The sequence below is a fragment of the Adiantum capillus-veneris genome, chromosome 15 (genome assembly GCF_014529385.1).
Source record: "Adiantum capillus-veneris isolate H3 chromosome 15, ASM1452938v2, whole genome shotgun sequence".
Taxonomy (NCBI): Eukaryota; Viridiplantae; Streptophyta; class Polypodiopsida; order Polypodiales; family Pteridaceae; genus Adiantum; species Adiantum capillus-veneris.
In genome coordinates, this window is record NC_140945.1 from 108,865,359 (window position 1) to 108,886,265 (window position 20,907).

At 43.4% G+C, this 20,907-nt stretch overlaps 1 protein-coding gene across 2 annotated transcripts in view; it reads left to right on the forward strand.

The window, feature by feature from the left end:
- Positions 1-9,784, forward strand: part of LOC147441244 (alpha-1,6-mannosyl-glycoprotein 2-beta-N-acetylglucosaminyltransferase) — a 76,100-nt gene extending 66,316 nt beyond the window's left edge. For both annotated transcript variants that reach the window (XM_086482930.1, XM_086482931.1), the window contains exon 15: positions 9,364-9,784. In XM_086482930.1, coding sequence (XP_086339056.1) covers positions 9,364-9,534 — 171 coding nt within the window. In that variant the 3' untranslated portion in view covers positions 9,535-9,784. The remainder of the gene's footprint in view (positions 1-9,363) is intronic.
- Positions 9,785-20,907: the final 11,123 nt, after the last annotated feature.

Consider the following 20,907-nt stretch of genomic DNA (forward strand, 5'->3'; position numbering starts at 1 on the left):
TTGTCGGCGGCGGCGAGGCTATGCTGAAAATCGATGGGCTGAATTCTGAAAATTTATGGCTGAATCTGAAAACGCTGGTTGAACTGATGGTTCTCGTAGAATCTGGCGAGGAGAAACTGTTGCGGATGGTGTGGTACTGCAAGGGATGGGCTCAACTTGCTGGCGAGTTGGCCAAGGCTGAAAACGTTGGGCTGAGGTCTTCAAAAACGCTGTCCTTGCTGAAAACGCTGATGGTTGCTACTGAGAAAACGCTCGAGGGCAATGTGCATTGATGGCCTGTGCTCTCTTCTGTCTTCCGTTGTTCTCATGCGCCCAAGGCCTCCCTTTATACTTATCTTCTATTGGGTCGAGCAACCTCCAACCAGCCCCCCACGATTCCATTTAAATCCCAAAAGTAACTTTATTAATAAAGTGACTATAAGAGGTTGTTCATATGCAGTGCAACTTTGGGTTCATGCAATGGCAGAAAAATGCTCATGCTAGGTGTGCAATCAAAGGGTATGCAACTACGCTAAGTGCCTGGACATGCATGGCCTGTATATAGGCTCATAAGGTTGCGAGAACACTTCCTAGGCTTCCTAAACCCCAGAAGTAGGAACAACTTTGTCCACATGCACATAGCACTGACGATGTTAGTGGGGATGTCGTGGTATTTAGTCATTACTATGGAGCTGATGGTTATATTGTCTTGTGGGTGACTACCATGGGTCTATACCTTGCACTCTCCCTCAAGGGCGAATCTAGGCTTATCTTGGGTTCGTCTAGGTATATTTTTTAGTCGTATACCGAACATGTAGACTTCACATTGTTAAGTTTTCGTTCGAGTTACGACCAATTGATATTGTGCTAATTTTTTCTATGTTTTGTGGTGTGTATGCCCTATCAACTACCTCATTTTTGTGCTAATTTTTCCGATTTAATTCTTCGTTTAGTGCTAGGCTTCATTATGGCTGAGTCTGCCCTTGATCTCCGGAGTCATGATAGAAACTCAGTACGCTGAACTTTGTGGTGATGTATGCTCATGTGTATCTCATGGGATACAATGTGCTATTGACCAGATACGCACATCTTCACACCAGCTTCGGATCGAGACTAGTAGATACAGCGGAGCACCACTAGAGGCCAAGACATGTGCTCTATGTCACATGGAGCCTGAGACATAGTTGCACTACACATGCCACTGCCCAGTTTACTATGAGATATGAGGCCGCTTTCATTGTCTGTTCAGAGAGGACTTTGGACCACTCTCTAGAGTCATGGGGTATGAGGACCAGAGATGTCTGGGACTGTTTTTGCTCGAGCTACGCAGACACAGAGAGAGCCTGATCAGAGGAGAGGCTAATCAGTGACAAAGACGAACCATAGACTTTTTTAGAGCGGACAGTGGGCAGCAGGAGGAGCAGCAGAGCTCACATTCTCCTCAGACTAAAGACATGCTGATCGATCGAGCGACCGAGCTAGGGAGATCCAGATGCCAGAAATGCGGAGGACTACCCAACATGGATGCAACTGAGGATATGGATCACTTCGGCCTGACATGCATGATGCCCGATCAAACTACTTACCATGGAGGAGATTGATGAGATCCGCCAACGACCGCTGATGAATCTGCTGTGATTTAGCTCTTTTGAGTGCTCATCTTGTACCAGCCTTTGTATCGGCTCTTCCCTATTATATCCCCACACACACATTCACATTATGTTGTATTAGCCCTCAATCACTACTTTCACCCCCCTACTCATATCCTACACAGCTCTAGCTAGCTGCTAGTTTACATCTAGCAGTTTACGATTCTATAGTACCCCTTTTTCAGTACCTTTTTATTTTTGGTACTTAGACATTGTATCAAATTTACCGCGTTTTGGTCTCATATGTCATTTTGGCCTTTTGAAGACGTTAATAGAACATTTTATTTTATTTCATCTCTCTCTCTCTCTCTCTCTCTCTCTCTCTCTCTCTCTCTCTCTCATATTCATGAGAAGCATTGGAGAAGTGCCAATGGCTTACCCCACGTGTGAAAAGACGCATTCCTTGCCGATCGCCCACAAGCCTCCTTCATGCCGACAAGGAAGAGGATGTCGGCAATAGAGAAGGAAATAAGAGAGTGGAGAAATGAAGTGGCAGAGTGGAGGAAGGAGAGGAGCACAATTCTTCAAAGATGGACCGAAGAAAGAGATGGCATGCGTGGGAGGATCGCTTCGCTCGAGGAGAAAGTGGTCATCTAAGATTCCATCATTCGAAATCTACAAGGTGAGCTACATGAAGCCAAAAGTGGGCAACTTGAAGAAGGGGAATTTCAGACTTCTATGATGGAAGAGCTGAACACAATCAAAGAACAAGTGCGAGGAGAAGGAAAATAAATCATCTTGGGTCAAGGTCTTCGCGAAGAAAGTGGAGGCGGCTAAGAAGTGGATTGAGGTCGCATAGGGTCACCCGCCTCAAGGTTGTCAACATTGTTGAAAAAGAGGTCACAAGCCTCATGTCCATGATGGGGATGGAGAAGCCTTTACACACAAAGGCATGGAGGGTGGGCAAGAGGAGTGGAGGCGCGGGAGAGTCCTCAAAGCACGGAGCAATCATACTACGTGTCCCCTCCTTGGAGGAGAAAGAGGAGTTCTTGAAGAAGAGGCCAACCCTCAAGAAGACAATATTTTTCTCGGTGATGATCTCACTCTCTCGCAGCTGCTCACATGAGAGAGGCGATGCCAGATGTAACGGACTTGGACACTCCCAAGTCGGGAATCTGATAGGACACGTGAGAATACTTAAAAATCACTTAACAAAACTTATCACAATTGAAGGAGGTGACACGATTTGGCGTAGTTTTGTGCCCAGAGGTAGTGGCCCCAAAGTTTGGTGCCCCTTTTGGTATTTATTTTCATATTAATTCTTGAGAAAAATACAATGTCCGAAGGTGCTCTCTGCTCAGTTCTCCCAAGCCCAATCTGAGGGAAAGAGAGACCCTAGATACAAATTTATAGGCCCATGGCCTTCCAAAAGCAAATTTATAAAAAGCTACACGATCCAAAAAGCATCATGTCTCAAAAGCTGGCGTTGGAGCTACTTCCGTAATTCGCAAAAATCCGTACAGATGCCACATCAGCTTGTCAGCGCTATTTACGGCAGTCTGTACAGCTTGCCAGGACAACACTCCCCATGCAAGTCTTTTTTTTAATGTTTAAAGTCTTTATGTCCCTTGGGTGCATCGAACGGGACCCCATAAGTTGGAAACAACTTTTTCTTTACGCCTTGTCAGTTTCTAGGGTGGACATGCCACGTCATCATTTTGTGGACATACCCCCCTCTTGAGGCTCCTGAGTCTGAGGCTCCTGAAACTGAATCTGTGAACACATCCTCTCCAATCCACCCATACGCTTGGTCAATCTAGTCTTTGCTGCTCTCCTTAATGAAAATGCTAGTCCACTAAAGACCACCCCAAGGTAGATGTAAGCATCTGTATACTCCACTGTCTCATGGCCGTGTGTGAATGCGGGTGCTGATCTCTTGGTCCACTGTGGGGTGGTGTTAAACACGATAACCTTGGTTTTACCAAGGTTGACAGACAGACCATTGTTATGGGTAAACCTATGCAAAGCATCCCGGTGACCTTGCATCCCCTCCGAAGAGTTGGAGATCAACACAATATCATCAACATATAACAATTGTTGAATCCATGTCCCTGGCAGCTGTGCACCTCTATCACCCTCTCTCTCAATATGGTTAGAAACCGCATCCACATACATACCAAATAGAGTGATAGTAGAGTGAACTAATGTAGATAACCCCTCTGGAGTGCGTACATGCCCCACTACTGACCTGTATAATTCCATGATCCCCCAAATCAGCTCTGTGGGTACGCCCATCTCCTGTAGTTTGCACATCAATCTAGCTGTGTGTTAGGTGCAACGGAATGAATGTTTGAACTTTGCTCAAGATGAGTGCTCCGAACTGTGCTTAAGGTTCCTTTTTGTTCTTATGGAAGGGAGAGCCTTCCGTTCTTAATGAGAGTGCAATGATCACAAACAAAGTGAATGGACACTGTGCATGCAAGTGTATGAGACTGAGAGATAGAGAGAGGAGAGAAATACGACACCGGAGACGTTGTAAAACCCTCCTTCGAAGGCCCCACTCTCGTCGGCGAGAGTGGTCTACTATCGATTGCACAAACTGGTACAATGAGGATGCATATGACTGATGCAAGTCTAGGCTAGATTGATGACGACGACGGAGATGATGAGGCCGACACTAGGGCTGAAAACTGAAGGTCGTTATCTTCTGTCCAAAAACACTAATGGGCTGAAATCTGCTGCGGCTGAAAACTGATGTTCTTTAGGGCTGAAACTGATGGTCTTTTAGGGCTGAATCTGCTGGTCTTCATTGCTGAAAATCGCCAAGGCTGAAATCTGTCCAAAAACGCTGCTGTAGCGAAAACGCTAGGCCTGGGAATCTGCTGGCGATGGCAAGGATAAAAAACGCTAGGTGTGAAGTGTGTCGATGGGTTGCTGATGCAAAACGTAGGGCAGGGATTGGATGGCGATGAGGCTTGATGGGAAACGCCAAGGGTTGAGGTCTGGGGCGATGAGTGCTTGATGCAAAAACGCCAATGCTGTGGGGGCTCTTGCTTGAGAAGTTGCCTGTTGAGGCAAGCTCCTGTTGCCTCTTCTGCCAATTAGTGCTAGTCTAGGTTTTCTTATATACAAACTTACTCAATTTGCCCTACCTACTTTCCAACAAAAGTCACTTCAAAATAATAAGTGAAAAATATCAAAAATAGGGAAAATAGGTTGAATGCACTGGAAAATTCCCCTGAAGGATTCTGATGGAAATGCTATGATCATGCTGTGTGCTATCATCTACACTAAGTCTCTGGACATGCACGGTCTGCGAACAGACTTACAAAAGTGCCAGATCACTTCTAAATCTAGACTGACTGGACTGACTGAACCCTTGTCATGCTTTAGCTTGTCCACGGACACATAGGGTTGGATGTGTCACGTGACACTCTGGGCAGTGTGTCACAGAATGTGGTCAAGAGTAGGAAAACTTCTCATGAACCCTGCCTGCCCGGTTGCGCGTATACCTTCCCTCTCTGCCCATCTACTCAGCTGCTGCTCAAGAATGGATGCTATAGTCCTTCCAATGTGTGCCCAACCATGATAGTGTGGTAATCCCCAAGCTCCATAGGGTCTTCTGACTTGAAAATAGGTACAATAATAGATAAACTCCAAGTATCAGGCATGCCCTCACACATGGCACGGTTAAACATCAATGCGAGAAGCTCTACGAGTAGATCCTTTGCATGTATAAAATGTTCAACCACTAAGCCATCATGATTATATGCTCTCTCAATGGCCTTCTTCACCATCTCAGTGGTGAGAAAAGCTCCTGTGTGGGCGCGGCTCAGGGGGGTTGGGAAGAGGCCGCTGTCCAGGAACTGTGTACGAGATGATGCATACCGGCCCTAGGCCTCTGTAGAAATAAATAATGGCCGGAAGTGCTTGTGAAAGAGTCGCTATGTCTCACCTGAGTCTTATTTCAAGAATAGCTGATATAGATCCTGCTCCACTCGAGCAAAAAATGCTCTTTTCTTTTGTCGCACTAGGCGTCGGAAGGCAATCCGTGCCTGTGTGAGTGAGGTCCCCCAAAAGCACCTCCCTCTGAAGCTTGGCTCTCGTCTCGTGGCACTTCTCTTCATACCAGCTGTTTTGGGGCATGCTTCAAGAACGCCGTCTCTGCTTAGGCTGGGTGTGTGGTGCAATGTCTGTCAATATGGTAGTAAGCTCTTCGAGAGGGCGCCCTGGCTCCTCGGTGCACGTGTCTGTAGACCCCATCTATGGAGACAAAGTTCGTCTCCTGTGGAAAGGTGTAGCGAGTAGGGTTGCTATTCGTGGTATGTGTGCTACACTAAACTGGAAAGAGATGGTCATCGACACTAGGGCATGACCTACTGCCACACCAACAGGTCTAGGTCCAACTGTGAAGTCTTGGATACTAGAGATAAAGCTCGGCTGTGCCATGACATAATCCACTGTGCTGGCTCCATGTCTGTGTGGAAAGCATGCAAAACCTCCCGCAACGGGAAATCTTTGTAGGCCATTCAAAATGGCCAATCCATGTGCAGTGTCCGTGTCTATCAAGTGTCGTCCATACTCGGTATGCTCCACGTCATGTGATAATCTGGATAGGCCCATCTCTACAACATCCAACTCTCTCAACATCTCCTTTGAAGTATCATAAAATACTGTCTGGTGATGGGCAATTCTAGCATTGAAGTCCCCAAGGATGATAATGTCACCATCCCTAGATAGAAAAGGGGGACTGTTCTCTAGGTGGTGCTTACACTGACGTACTCAGAGAAAGTAGCAAATAGCAATGTAGAGGTATCTGGCCGTCTCTGCCCTCAATCTCTCCCACATGTACCTAGCGTGCTCATCCCTGCGGGCTTTATGTATCAATGGCTGCAACTCTTCCCTGAATAAAAGTGCCACTCCCCCTGAGCCCCAGCCTCTGTGCAAGCTGTCTCCCATCTGTATCTGTTGATATGTGGCATAGACTACCCAGAAGATGACATTCCTCCCAGTGAAACTATCCTCAAAAGCACCCACATCAAGGTGTAGAGATCCATTACAATTCCAAGTAGCAACTTTGAGTGTGGTCCCATAGGTCTCGCGTCGTCATGCAGAGCGCCTCGCCATATACCACTCGTTCATCTCTAAGAAGGCCAATTTTCCTCTCTCTCGGGCTGTCCTTATCTCATGCATAACTTCTTGCGTATGAGCAAGTTGTGAGAGAGTGAGGTTGTCCCCAAGGAATATCCCCGTCTTCCTTAGTGTAGGATGCTTCTTGAAGAAATCCTTCTTTGCTTCCATGGAGGGGAAGCGAAGGATGAATGCTCTCCCCTTTGAAGTCTCCCCATTTCCTTCTCTCTTCTTCCCCACTCTCCATGCCTTTGTGTGAGTGGCCTCACTACCCATCATGATCAGAAGTTCTTTTGACTTACGCCTCCACACCATCACGGTCTTTTAGACAGGTCACTCGTACATGTAAAGCTCTAGCCTTCCTCCTTTGCTCTTCCTCTAGGGTCATGTTGATGATTGTGAGAGTGGGGATGGCTGTTGGTTCTTTCCCTTTCGCTTTCTTGGCAGCTTCTATCCATTTCTCGGCCTCATCTACCTTCTTCTGTGTTTTTGTGATTACATCTACCCATGATGATGTCTTCGCCTCATGTTGCTTGTCTTCTTCTTTGATCTTCCGGTCTTGTTCTTTGATGACTTTGAGTTCCTCTATCATCGAGGGCTGGATTTCTCCGCCTTCAAGTCTACTCCCTGCTCTACTTTCCGCAAGCTCTCGCTTGAGGGCTGAGACTTCCTCCCGGAGCGCTTGGACTTCCGCCTGAAAGTCTTCTCTCCCCTTTTTCGATTGCTTGCCCTCATTGAAGACCATTTGGATGAGGTTAGCCTTTTCTTTCCACCATTCTTCCATCTCCGTTTTCCATTCTTTCATCTCTTTTTCCACCCAAGTTATCCTCTTGTTTGTGACCATGAATGTTTCCTTTGTTACCGTCGAGGGAGACTTGCACACGGGTGAGCTACTCTTTGTCTCCATTGCCAAAGACGTGCCATCTCCCCAAGCTGTGTACGTAAAACACCTTCATCCCAACCGGGCTGAGAATAGACTGCTTGGTTGGCTGGACAACGGATGGTCGATGCAAACAGCAATGGTCAGCAAACTGAATTGGCTTCGTTGAGGTGGAAACTTTCCTTGAATGGTTGGCTGCAAGTAGGCTACTTCAGACAACTCTGGATGGCTGTAAACAGCCTTCCCCTGCGGAGATAACTGGCTGAGAACACAGCTGAATATGCTGGACAGCAATTGGGAAACTCCACAGCAAGCAAGCTGATGCTTCTGCTATGCTGAGTGGCAGACACAGCCCTTCCTTCAGCTGGGGAAACGCAAGGCTGAGTGCCTGCTCCAAGAGGGAAACGCCAGATGGTGGTGGGTGAGGAAATTCCAACCCTGGGGAGGATAAGCACCGGCGCCGCAGGGCTGAGAACTCCAACGCTGGGGCTGCAGATGGATGGAGAGAGCGCGCGAGGGGTGGGCTGAGAGAGAGAGAGAGAGAGAGAGAGAGAGAGAGAGAGAGAGAGAGAGAGAGAGAGAGATCCCACTCCAACTGAACAAGTGGCTTTCCTTGCCAAATCCAGTCTCCAAAGTGGTGCCTCCTCAGTAATGAAAACAGGGTCAACACAGGACCTCCTCTGGAAAGAGCCTACCACTCTAACAGGCATTCATCGTACAGTGCATACCACCTTGATGTTTACATAGCCTACACAATGTCACTCCTCTTTTGTACTTCCTGTGGGAGATAGGCCATTGAGCATCTCCCGAGGTCTCTTATGTACACATATATAGCCCCTTTTCTTCCACAAAAGCAAACAAAGAGAGAGAGAGAGAGAGAGAGAGAGAGAGAGAGAGAGAGAGAGAGAGAGAGAGAGAGAGAGAGAGAGATGAAATGAAATGAAATGTTATATTAACGTCTTCAAAAGGCCAAAGTGACCTATGAGACGAGAAAGTTACAATGTGGTGGATCTGATACAAAGTCAGAGTCAGAGTAACAAGATGACAACAATGACAAAAATGAAATGACAAATGTCACAATAAAATACTATGGAATCCTAAACTACTAGGTGTGAACAGCAGCTAGCTGGGAATGTGTAGGATATGAGTAGGGTGGTGAAAGTAGTGAATGAGGGCTACTATGACATAATGTGGGTGTGTTCTCGAAAAGAGCTGATCACAGAAGATCCATCATCGGTCGCTTGCAGATCTCATCAATCTCCTCCATGATCAGTAGTCTGACCAGGCGTCATGCATGTGTAGTCCTCCGCAGTCGTGGGTGTCTGGATCTCCGTAGCTCGATCGCTCGATTGATCAGAGTGCCTCTGGTGTGACAAGAATGGGAGCTCTGCTGTGGTATCCGCTCCTCCGGCTGCCTACTGTCCGCTCTAGAGATGTCTGTGATCTGTCTCTGGGACTGGCTAGTCTCTCCTCGAATCAGGCTCTGTGTATCTGTGAAGCTCAAGCAAAAACAGTCCCAGGCATCTTTGGTCCTCATACCCCATGACTTTAGAGAGAGAGAGAGAGAGAGAGAAGAGAGAGAAGAGAAGAGAAGAGAAGGGAACTATGCCTGATGGAGCTGAGGGTCATATTGTCTCGTGGATGGCTACGGTTTGTAATTGCACTTTGACATACAAGATTCCTAGGTCACATGTTTGTTTACAGATGGATGAGGGCATTGTTTTCTGCAGAATAGAGGCGAACATGATTTGAGTTGTCACGTCCTCAGTGTTTTTTCTTATGCAGGACTATGAATATCTACAGCTATATGCGTCTCGGTTTGGGAGGGCTGCTGCCTTAGCACTTATAGAAAAGACAGGTCTTTATTTTGGGCCTGATCGATACACACATGATCATGGAGCTGTGGATTTGGTGAGGGCAGAGATTTATCACTCTTTAAAAGTCGAGCACGAATGATCGTCTGAAACAGGTGTTTTGAGTTGTGCATCCAGGCTTTTGTATCTACTTTCTTTTGGCCTTGGGAGGGCTGATGAGGGACGAAATTTTGAGGTTTATTTTGGGCTTAATTCTAATTGACTTTTAATGCTTTGTATTTCGTCTCATTCCTTGTGAGACACATCGAAGGCACTGAAGGTGACTGAAGATAAAACTCTTGTATTTCTTTACTAAATCATCAAAGCGATGCAGTTTTTACCGATGTTAACAAGGTGAGATGTAATGAATAGAATAATCCCTGGTGCGCTCTTTGCAAATTGTGGAGGCTGTAGACAACGCATCCCATGGATTTTAGAGCTATTTTTAGTGTTCGAAGTGAACCTTGCACACACAGCACTAGGCTGTGTTCGCCGCTTGCGATTTTTTTTTTTGTTTATTGTTATTGCCTCAAGATCAAGTTTACTTGTTGAAGTGTCGGTGGCTGTGAGGGGATAGTGTTAGCACCAACGGAGTCCCTAGGATGGGTGCAAATTTCTCTTCCTGTTTTTGTGCATCTGAATGTCTCCATTGCTTTAAACAAGTTTAGTTATAGTTCTGAAGTGTCCCATTTCACCATTTTTTCCTACGATTAGAGACAGAGCAAAGTTACTGTTTGCTTCATGCTGGACAGCCTCAATTGTATTTTTTTTGTTTTGGTGTAGAGCTTGAAACATTTTTCAGTACAAGTCTTTCTTGTAAGAGCTAAATTGTAAGATTCATAGGATGCTCCTGGCAATGGGCACATTGCGATGAAAGGCGTGATGGCAAGTACAAAGAGGAGAAAGGGTGCGTTAAGGAGAGATAGATAGAGGGTGACAGAGGACAACGAAGGCGGCCACTTGCTTCTGCTTCCCAAACCCACTCATCCCATGCATGTTGAACTTCCTGCGCTCTCTCTGTGTCAGCAGATCGATCTTGGAGGTCTCTGGAAGTCGGGACTATCCGAGAGAGAGAGAGAGAGAGAGAGAGAGAGAGAGAGAGAGAGAGAAGCTTGCTCCGAAAGATATTTTTGGAGTTTTTTTCTAGATTTGGTCTGTCGAGCAATATCTTAAAAAAGCTCACTCCAAAGCTCGCACCATGCCAATCTCCCTTTTGTCTTTAGATATGTTTTGCGAGATTGACTAGGAGAATTTGGAATTTTGGAAAAATTGATGTCTATTTGTTTCGAAGTTTTCTATTCATGAGGGGGCTTTTGGGGATTTTGAAATTTGAGGGGCAGTTTATGGTTTTGTGCAAATTTTTCAGGCATTTTGGTTCGTATTTTAGAGTTCTGCGAACTTCTTTGAGACCATCGGTTTGTTTGCATGTGACAAGATCTATGTTTATCATAAATTGTGTGGGTTAATATATCGTGTAGAATCTTATTGTGTAGTCGTCGATAAAAGCCAAAATCAATGTCAAAAGTCACTTGGATATGCTTGCGATAATGTCTATGACATTGGCATACGCTTTTTCATATAGTCATTGTATGACTCTCGTAAAAACCTCCAAGAAGAGCTCTCCCTCTAAGGGCTCTCTAGCATAGGGGCATGTCTTAGAATTGTCCACCCAACCATAGGAATCCCATGCTTATAAAGTCTTAGCCTAATCGTTCACACGACCCAAGCCTACGATGTATTGGTAGGCTACACATTTCTATGGTTATGTAAGCCTCCTCAAATCTTGTGTGGACTGCACCCTCGAGCTCGGCATACACGGTGTGCTCTATGTACCTATCTTTGCATGTTGTGTGTGCTCCTTGGTCCCTATGTTATAGATGACATGATATTGCCACCCTTTGAAGCAAAGTTTACATCCAAGTAAACATTTTTGGACCCCTATAAGGAGAGAGAACCGTAAAGTGATAAGCTCCTAAACCAAGGTCAACGTAGGACTCCTTTGTCCTCTTTAAGTGAGTTCTCTCAATGGAGTCCCTTTGTTGCCTTGAGAGTCTACAACTGTAAATTCTCTTAGCATATTGATGGCAACCCCTAACCTCTTAGATTCTTAGAGAGACACAACTATTTTTGGCACTACAATGCTTAAAATACATAGACCAAGCATCCTATAGTACTTGGGTGAGCAATATGATGTCCCCTCTTAGGTAGTTATCTAGAGATATTTAAACCACTAGCCAAGGTGAGACCTCCAAAGAATATAGAATGCTTGCTCAAGACGTTGTCGTCTGCCTATCTTTAGAGATCTTTAAAGCACTAGCGAGGTGGGAACTTCAAAGAATATAGAATGCTTGCTCAAGACGTTACTATTGTTGACATGGCATCTGTAGTCATCTACTCATAAATATTTTTGCTTCTTTATAGGCCAATAACCTAACTTTTTTCACAAGCGTGCACACTTTTCCTAGTTGGGAAATGACCATTCACCATTAAGTGAATGGGTCTTCTAAGTCTCTCACCTTACGATATGTCATTGGGTAGGGTGACCTTTTTTCTTTGTGACAATGATGAGCACTTAAGTGGCTATTAGTCTTAAGGTGTGAGTTTCTACACTCATAACTCATTGTTATAGTTTTATTTGCTTCCTCTCTTCAGGCTTTACATGCCCTTAGATAAAACTTCATTGTGACACGTGACAAGTTCTTGGACTTGTATTTCTATATGTGTGCTGGAACATATACAAATCGCTCTCAAATGAAACCATGCATTCCATACCGCATGACTTCATTAAGGTCTCTTTGCTGACAAAGTCTTTTAAGGATCCCATATTCTATTTATTGAGGTTAGGTATGCGAATCATAAACATGCTTGGTAACATTTATGCGTGTTTTTTTTTTTTTGTTTTTGTCTTTGGTCATTTGCACCAACATAGGGACCGACTCTCCTATAGGGGACAACTAGAATGCCTCCATCATTCGAGCATAGACTACCAAGGGACTAACCATTCTAGATGGGTGGCATACTAAGGTGCCTCATACATGCAAGACTACCAAGGGACCAACGTAGCCACACCCTTACCACCAATGACCAAATCTTGTTATGTCTTAGGTATGCCCAACTACCTTTGCATCACTACCAATATCATTCTTAGGTGTCTCATTGGTTTGAAATCTATTACCTTGTTTGAGTGTTTAAGTTTATAAACCGTGTCTTGCTTCCATAGTCGAGATGAGGAGTTTTACAACTAACCTGTGGTATTTCTATGCTAGCATATTTTCAATGCTAACATGCTGACTAATAGGCACTTCAAATGCCTACCCATCTTTTGCGGATGATATGTGGTGGAGGGGACTTCATCTGCCCTTACAAAATTCAGTGTTGGCCTCAATTTAAGATGTGCCCAAGTGGATCCTCAAGCACAGGTAAGAACACGACCTGCTTTGATACCAATGTTATATCCACGTCGTACTCCTCTCATAAAAACCTCCAAGAAGAGATCTCCCTCTAAGATCTCTCTAGCATAAAAGCACTGTTTATAGTTGTCCACCTGGCATAGGAGTCCCATGCTTATATAATCTTGGCTTGCTCATTCACACTTGGATGGACAAGACCCGAGCCTACGATGTACCAAGTTACACATCTCTATTCCAGACCCCCTCAAATTCCACGTGGACTCCACCCCCAAGCTTGACATACAGGGTGTGCTCTATGCACCTATCTATGTGTGCCATGTGTGCTCCTTTGTCTCAATGCTATAGATGAAGTGACATGCTTACAATCTAGGGCTTCTATTCTCACTTTTGATATCACCGTAGGAAGATATATCTTGTGACTTATCTTAACGAGTGTTCCTTCTATCTCTTTATGGGATAATCCTTTTATTTGCATGCCTCATCTAAGTAAGCGCTTGCATCTAGTGAGCTCTCTCAAAGGATTAAAGATAGCAAACAATCAGCAAGCGATTATAAAGAAATTGAGAGTGGCACTAGATGGGGTTGTTGTATTGAATGATCACATAGAAACTTCTCCCAAGACCAATATGAGAGGAACCTTGAGATGGGCAAGCTTGGACACTAAGTCCCATGGGGTTTATAATGCCCGGGGGCAATGGGTTCTACAATGGTGAGCCTCTCTTGTGACTCTTGATAAAAATAAAGGGCTCCAAAAAATGGAGGTCCACAAGGGCCTAAAATCAAAAGTATACTAGAGTATTTTTGATGGAAGGTTCTTTTCCAAATGCCACTTTCACATGCTTTGTGTAACAAGATATATGTACATAGATGTGTAGAAGAAAGTCAAGTATACATTTTCAAAAATTTTACCATTCATATGTGTATATGAACGCCACATGGCTATAACTTGACCATTTATCATGAGAGCCAATGCTCTATCCATTGTGCCACACATACATATTTGACGCATGGAAAGAACAAAACATATGTGAATTAAGTTTCGCAAACCCCCCACTCCCTTGCCCCCCCCCCCCCCCTCTCCCTGGTAATCAACATGATCCTCTTCAATGTGCAAAACATCAGCATGAAAGGGTACAAGCCAAAGAACAAGTCCTTGGCCTAGTTTACTCCGACTTATCTAAGGCTGGGTTCACAATAGGCGACGGAAGGCAAATCAAGCGTGCCTCCAACCAATGGCCCTGCGCATGTAACCTACCCTGTTCACATAGCGCAAAGGAATGATAAAAAAGCGTGCTGGCTCACGAGAGAGTTCGCAAGGTGCCCCCCACCACCACCACCACCAAAAAAAAAACTTCCATCCTCCACGTGAATTGAAAATTCCTTGATGGCAGAACCTTTTTATTTTAATAACTTTGAAACGGTTTTAAAAAGAGCAAAGAGACCTTTTTATTGTTGCTTTCGCCATCCCCACTTGTTCACAAAGGGTAGTGGACAAAAACTATTGAACTTTTTCTCCACCCGTGTGTGAACGGATGGGCAGTGGAAGGGTGCATTCCAAAGCTCTTCCACCTGGAAATGCATCTTTTGGAGTGTGATTGCCACTTCTTTAGTGTGAACCCAACCTAAGTTACTTTAAAAAAATCCTATGCTTGCTTGCACATTAACTCACCATTAGTCTCACCACTACCACTTCATAGGACGTGGCCCCGGGAGTAGGGGGGGGTGCTGCGGCAAGGTGAGGTGGAGGAGTCTCTTGGTTGAAGGTGCTATTGTGTGGAGCCTATAAACTTGGATGGACTGCTAGGGATGGCCAGGATGGTTTGTTGCTTTGTTGATAGCACTCCCTTGCCAACATCCCCTTTTTTGGAGATCCGAGAGAGGATGCCCCTCCTACCTCCTATTGGTAGGCCGGTTTGCTTGGTACTCCCTTGCCTCCGACAGAGGGTAACCCTATTACCTCCTCTTGGGGAGGGTAACGAGTATCCTAGTCTTCTATGTTTTCATGGCTACTTCTACCGAATCATAGTCGACAAAATCATGCTCATGATGGAAAGAGCATGCCCCCCCCCTTTGATGGCGTGGTTCTGTCACGTGGCGGAATCATGCGCATGATGGAAAGGGCATGCCCTCCTTTGATGGCTTGGTTTTGTGCGTGGTTGTGGCATGCTGGTTGTGGATGTATCCGTGCTGCGTGTGGCTCAAATCTCATGGTACTTCTTTTTTTAATTGTGGAGTTCTTTGCATTTCTCTCGGGGCATGTCGGTGACTGTGGTAGAGGCATCTACATGGTGGCACTCCTAGTGGATCTATTGGTGATGGGGACTTTGGGCCTTGCACATATGGCATTAGCTTTGATCTTGTGTTTCGCTATGGAGGAAGGGTTGCAGATGGTAGTTGGGAACTCTTCAAGGCACGTATGGCATTAGCTTTGATCTTGTGTTTCGCTATGGAGGAAGGGTTGCAGATGGTAGTTGGGAACTCTTCTATGGGAGTTGAGGTATATCAAGATTTCATTAGATGGTATGTTATTGTGATTGGTGTTTTCTTGGGAGGATGGCACTCTATTTAGCCGGTTTATTTTTTGAGATATTATGTGATGTTGTCTAGTTGTGGTGGGGTGGCTCCCCTCTTCGCCAATGTAATTCCTTTCAGTCATCTTTGTCCACCGTGGCTTGTTTTGAGCTTGGAGTTGCTATGTCCATGGTTCTATCCAATTTTTATGATCAACTCTCTCCAGTTGGAGAGAGTATTGCTAAAAAAAAGACCTCATGCGACTTGGTCATGAGGTCTTGCAAGATATTTCTTGCACATTATGCTTTTTTGCACTTGTTTTTAGTATGTGCATTATTTTTTTGCACTATAGAATAGAGAACCTCTCGTATTCCTTGCTAGGCTTCACCTTTTGGCAGCTCCTCCTTGATGCAAGGACCACACTTATTAATGGTAAAGTTAAGCACTATTCTCTCCATGTATTCTTATATTCTTGGGTTACAGACTTATGCAATCTTGCCACATTGGCACACCGAATAAAAATAGATGTTCTCCTCTATGTTTGGCTGGTGCAGTGAAGGAGTGGCACTGCATAACAAGGAGACCATCCATGCGTAGATTAGGGTTGTGCCCCCCCCCCCCCCCCCCGTCCTACCTTAGGCCTAACATTACTCGCAATTGTGAGATCGGAGGACTACTGCAGGCTCATCTCACCCATCCTTGCCCCTATATAGACGCTTGGTCCATGTTTTAGGAGTCCCCTTTAACCATCCATGTGTAGATTCGGGTTGTGCCCCCCCAGTCCTACCTTAGGCCTGACATTACTCCCCCCCTCGGAGAAGCGTTTTTGTCCTAAAAAACAAAAGTGGTAAAATTTTCCTAAGAACACTAATGTTTTCCATAATGGCACCTCTCTCGGGTCCAATTGTCCATTTGATCGATACACGGTTTAGTAGGAGGTTTGATGAAACAAAGAAGAACATCTTGATTGTCTACATTGTTGTCCCTTTGCAAACAAATTATATCCAAAACCAAATGAATACAATAGTGTGTAGACTCAATTTGTGACTCAATTGAATATTTTAAATCAATTACCACAGTTCTAAGAGGTGTCAAAATGAATGACCATGTTCAGAATTTTGAAGGTGCTGGAACATGTAAAAATACCTCTTCTCAACTTTCCATGAAAGTGACGTATTGACATAACTCATTGACACAGATTAAGTCCTTGACTTGCTGTCATTTCTCATTAGTAGTCAAACCCACGATAACTGGTGATCAAGGTTGAAAAATTGACATAAACAATAAGGGACTAAACATAAGCTTAACATAAACATAGCTGGGGCTAAGGGCTTATATATGGCACAGTTGGGTGGAGAAGAGCATGTGCCAATCCCGAGTCTCTTACACCAATAGTATACTTGGGGTACAAACTCTACTAAATAATGTCACATCTTGGGTAGCTCTTAATGGCATCTTCATAGCATATTAATCTTAAACGTTCTAATCAACAAGGGTGCCCCTTAGCCCATTTACTATTGCAATTTTCGTTGATGGATTAAACCGTTTAGTTTACGGCAATATGCAGTAGGGCCAAACAAAGGGGTTACAATCCTGCAAGGAGAGCAAATGTGTATACATATGTTTTTCAATGACACCGTGCACCTTATTCGTGATGGTGATGACTCTTTTTCCAAAATTTGGAAAGTCCTAGCTTTGTTATGTACTACCTTAGGATCATTCATCCATCATTCAAAAATAGGTGTCTACTATTATTCAAAATCAATACCACATTGTCTTGGGGCACAAGGGTACCAAGAGCTAGCAAAAGGAGTTCCCTTTGTCTTCTAGGTATCCCCATGGGTTTTGCAATTAGTCTTAAATAGAGCAATGGCTCATTTTGAAACCGACTTGAAGCAATGGGAAGGTTTCTTCTAAATTTTTCTAGTAGAGTTTTGGTCATCAAGTACTTCATTAGAAAATGCCTTTTACAATAGCAGAATGTTGCATCATCTATGCTCATTGTGGTTAGTTGTCCCCATCAAATCCTCAAAAGACATTGTGTAAAAATTATCATTGTTGTCAGCATAGCCAGTGAGGAAAATACAAAACCAATGTGTGATATATAGCACAACCCACATAAGACTATCAAGAGTGTTTTGATAAATTTTGCATTGTCTTCAACCTTCACAAATGAAAAAAATGTCTTTGTAGTGCTACCAATAGTGGAAATAGAGCTTTAAAAGAGCCGAATCAAAATAGGAGGTCAATATAAGAGTCAGCAAAGAGGGTGTTGACACAACACCACCTAGGATACCAAAGCATACTATGATACCAACATTGTAAATAGGGTTGTAAAAATGAACGCAAAAATTGAGAAGATGAAGGAGAAGCTCAAGGGCACACAACACAGGAGGTAGTATTATCGAGTACGTCAATATAAAGATAAAGCTAGCATGTCCTAGAACGATGGTTGTATATTGAGTCGAAGGGGGAAAAAACCTCCTAGCTAGGGAAAATAATGCCCATGTAGTCCAAGTGTGTTAACACTACCATATTATGTAAATAAAATCTCTCCCCTCCCCTCCCCTCCCCACCCCAACCCCCCCTTCTGGCCAAAATGCAATTAGTTAAAAGCAATAACTTATCTCCTTTCTGCACCTCATATTAAGCCTTAAATACATTGCGATTAAATAGAATAAATGTTAAGAGTAAAAGTGCTAAGAACAATAAAAGCACAAGTAAATGGCTAGAGTGCAAGATGTGGAGGCATGCCATTTTTTTGGGTGCACGGCCCACAACCATTTCAGGAGGGTGGATACTCCTTTGGGAGGCTAATTTTTTGCAACTAAAAAATGTGAATCTGATGTCATATTGTGCTCATGCTTTTGAACCAATGCTTGCCTATCCGACTATGCAGCTACATGATGCTTGGCCTACCCTTGAAATTCTTTTGTGCCTTAGTTTGTAGCATTACACATGAGGATTGAACAATTTTGTGATCGATGCCCTTAAAATGGCACTTTTTCCTTAGTGCAACAAACACCAAGCCTTAGCCCATTTTCTTAAGGCCCATGATAAGTTCTTCATTTAAAAGGAATAAATATTGGAAAATTTTATCAAGTGATGGGATTTTTGAAAAACAAATAAAATAACTTTTGTCGGAAACACGGATACAAGAATGCACACAACGATGGAGAAGCTCAAGAGCACACAACATTAATAGTGGTATTACTGAGTGTGCTAATACAAAGATAAAGCTTTCCCTAAATTGTTGGGTATATATAAAAACTAGACAAAAAAACAACCTAACAAGGGAAAAAAGTTCCCTAAACTTGTGGATTCACACACATCACTACCATAATATGATAACAAAACTCCCCTGCACGTGATGCTATAAACATGAGATGGCACTCATTTTTAGGGAAGTGCCATACCCTATCTAATCAATTCACAAAGGGGAGGAAGCCCAAATCTTTGCAAAAAGCTTTGAACTTCTCACAAGGCTCTGCCTTGTCACAAAAGACCATCAAGGTTATCTTGTGCCGACCTCTTCTGATTTGAGGCGGATCCTTCACAAAGGCAGAGCCTTTGCCCATCAATGTTATCTTGTGCTGACCTCTCTTGATTAGAGTCTCTCCTTAACATAAGATAATGCATCTCAATGTGCTTTGGCAATCACAAAACACTCGATTCTTTGTAATTGCTAAAGCACTCTTACTATTAGTGAAGATCATGGTGGCAGATTGGTGTACAACACCCAACTCAATTAGAAGACGTCTGAGCAATACACTCAATAGTTAATGTGAAAACTACCTTATACTCATCATCACACCTAAAAGTGGGTAGAGTGGGATGCTTCTTACTCAACCAAGGTATACACGAGTTGTTGACCAAGAAACAATAACCAATAGTGGACACGTGTGTCATAACAACAAGCCCAATCCATCTAAAAAAAGCATGTAATTTTTTTGACAATGATCCCCTTTATGAGAAAACAACCCAAGATGTATAGCGCTACACAAGTAGCATAATATCTACTTAATTTCCTTACAATGTTTCACCCTCAACTAAAAACGTAGGTACTAGCTAGCTCTATTTTGTGAGCCCCCTATATGAGGAGAAGGTATTTATGAGCAACACAATTGCATTCTAGATCCAAATATTGACATTGAATGGTGGCAAGGTGTGGCCAAATAGCTAAAGACTTAACAACAATGTCTCAATCGATTTTCTTGGCACAAAGCAGTACCTCCATCAACCTACTTAAGTTGTATGCCCAAATAATGATGGAAAGGCCCCTAATTTGACATATCAAAAGATGCATTGGCATTCAAATTAGACTTAGATGTCTCTCATTTGGGCTAGTGAGAAACATGTCATCAATGATAGAGTACAATGATAAAAATATATCATCCACACACTTGGCATGCAAGGTGCTCTCATATGGACTATTCAAAAAATCATGTGCAACCAAGTAAGCAAGTAAGCATGAATCGTTTCTACCTATGGAGCTTGCTTTAAACCATACAAAGCCTTTTTCACTGGTTTTTTTGCCGTGCTTGAATAAAATCACAAGGTTGTGCTACATACACTTCCTCATGAAAATCACCATTCAAAGACATAGTCTTTATGTCCAACTAATGTACATTCCAAGCATTATGAGCTATCAATGCACAAATGCTATGAATAGTAGTCACACAACAAGTGGTAGTAAAAGTTTCATCAAAAGTAATGCCCTTCTCTTGGGCATATCATTTTGTCATAAACATATCCTTATAGTGATCAACACTACCATCATGCTTGCACTTTAACTTGAAAATTTACTTTGTACCAATGAAGTTTTTATGAGGAGGCAATCATTAACACTACCATCATGCTTTCACTTTAACTTGAAAATCCACTTTGTACCAATGAACTTTTTATCATGAGGAAAATCATCACGCAAAGACCATATGCTATTCTTCACAATAGCATCATACTCAAATTGCATTGCATCCAACCAATTTTTTGAATTTTTTGTGCTTCATCAAATGACAAAGGCTCTTCTTCATCATACATACTAGACACAATTAGAACATAACAATCTCGTGCATAAGAGCCATGCTAAGAACCTGAAGAAGTACATGTAGAGAAAGGTGCACTCAATTTAACAAGGTTTGCACCAACCATCCTAGCATACCTCTAGCCTACCCTTTTGCAATCCTATCCTCATCAATTACATCGTGTAAATTTGCATCTAAAAATGGCTGATCAATAGCATCATTTGAAACCTGCAAAGGCTCCACAAGAGCTTCATTAGAACTTATTTTCATGCTCCCATCATCCCACCATTAAAAAGAGGCAACAATGTATCATATACATTCTATGAGCTCATATATATCTCCTTGGTACATGCTAACAAGTGTTGCACTGCATCTTTCACAAACCAACATCTCGACTAATCAAGATAAGCTTTCTTTGTAGATAATACAACATGTAGCACTTTCTTTCTCGACTATGACCAAGAAAAATAATTTTAATACTCATATCATCCATTTTGTGTGTTGTTGCTTAGGAACCAATGTATAACCCCA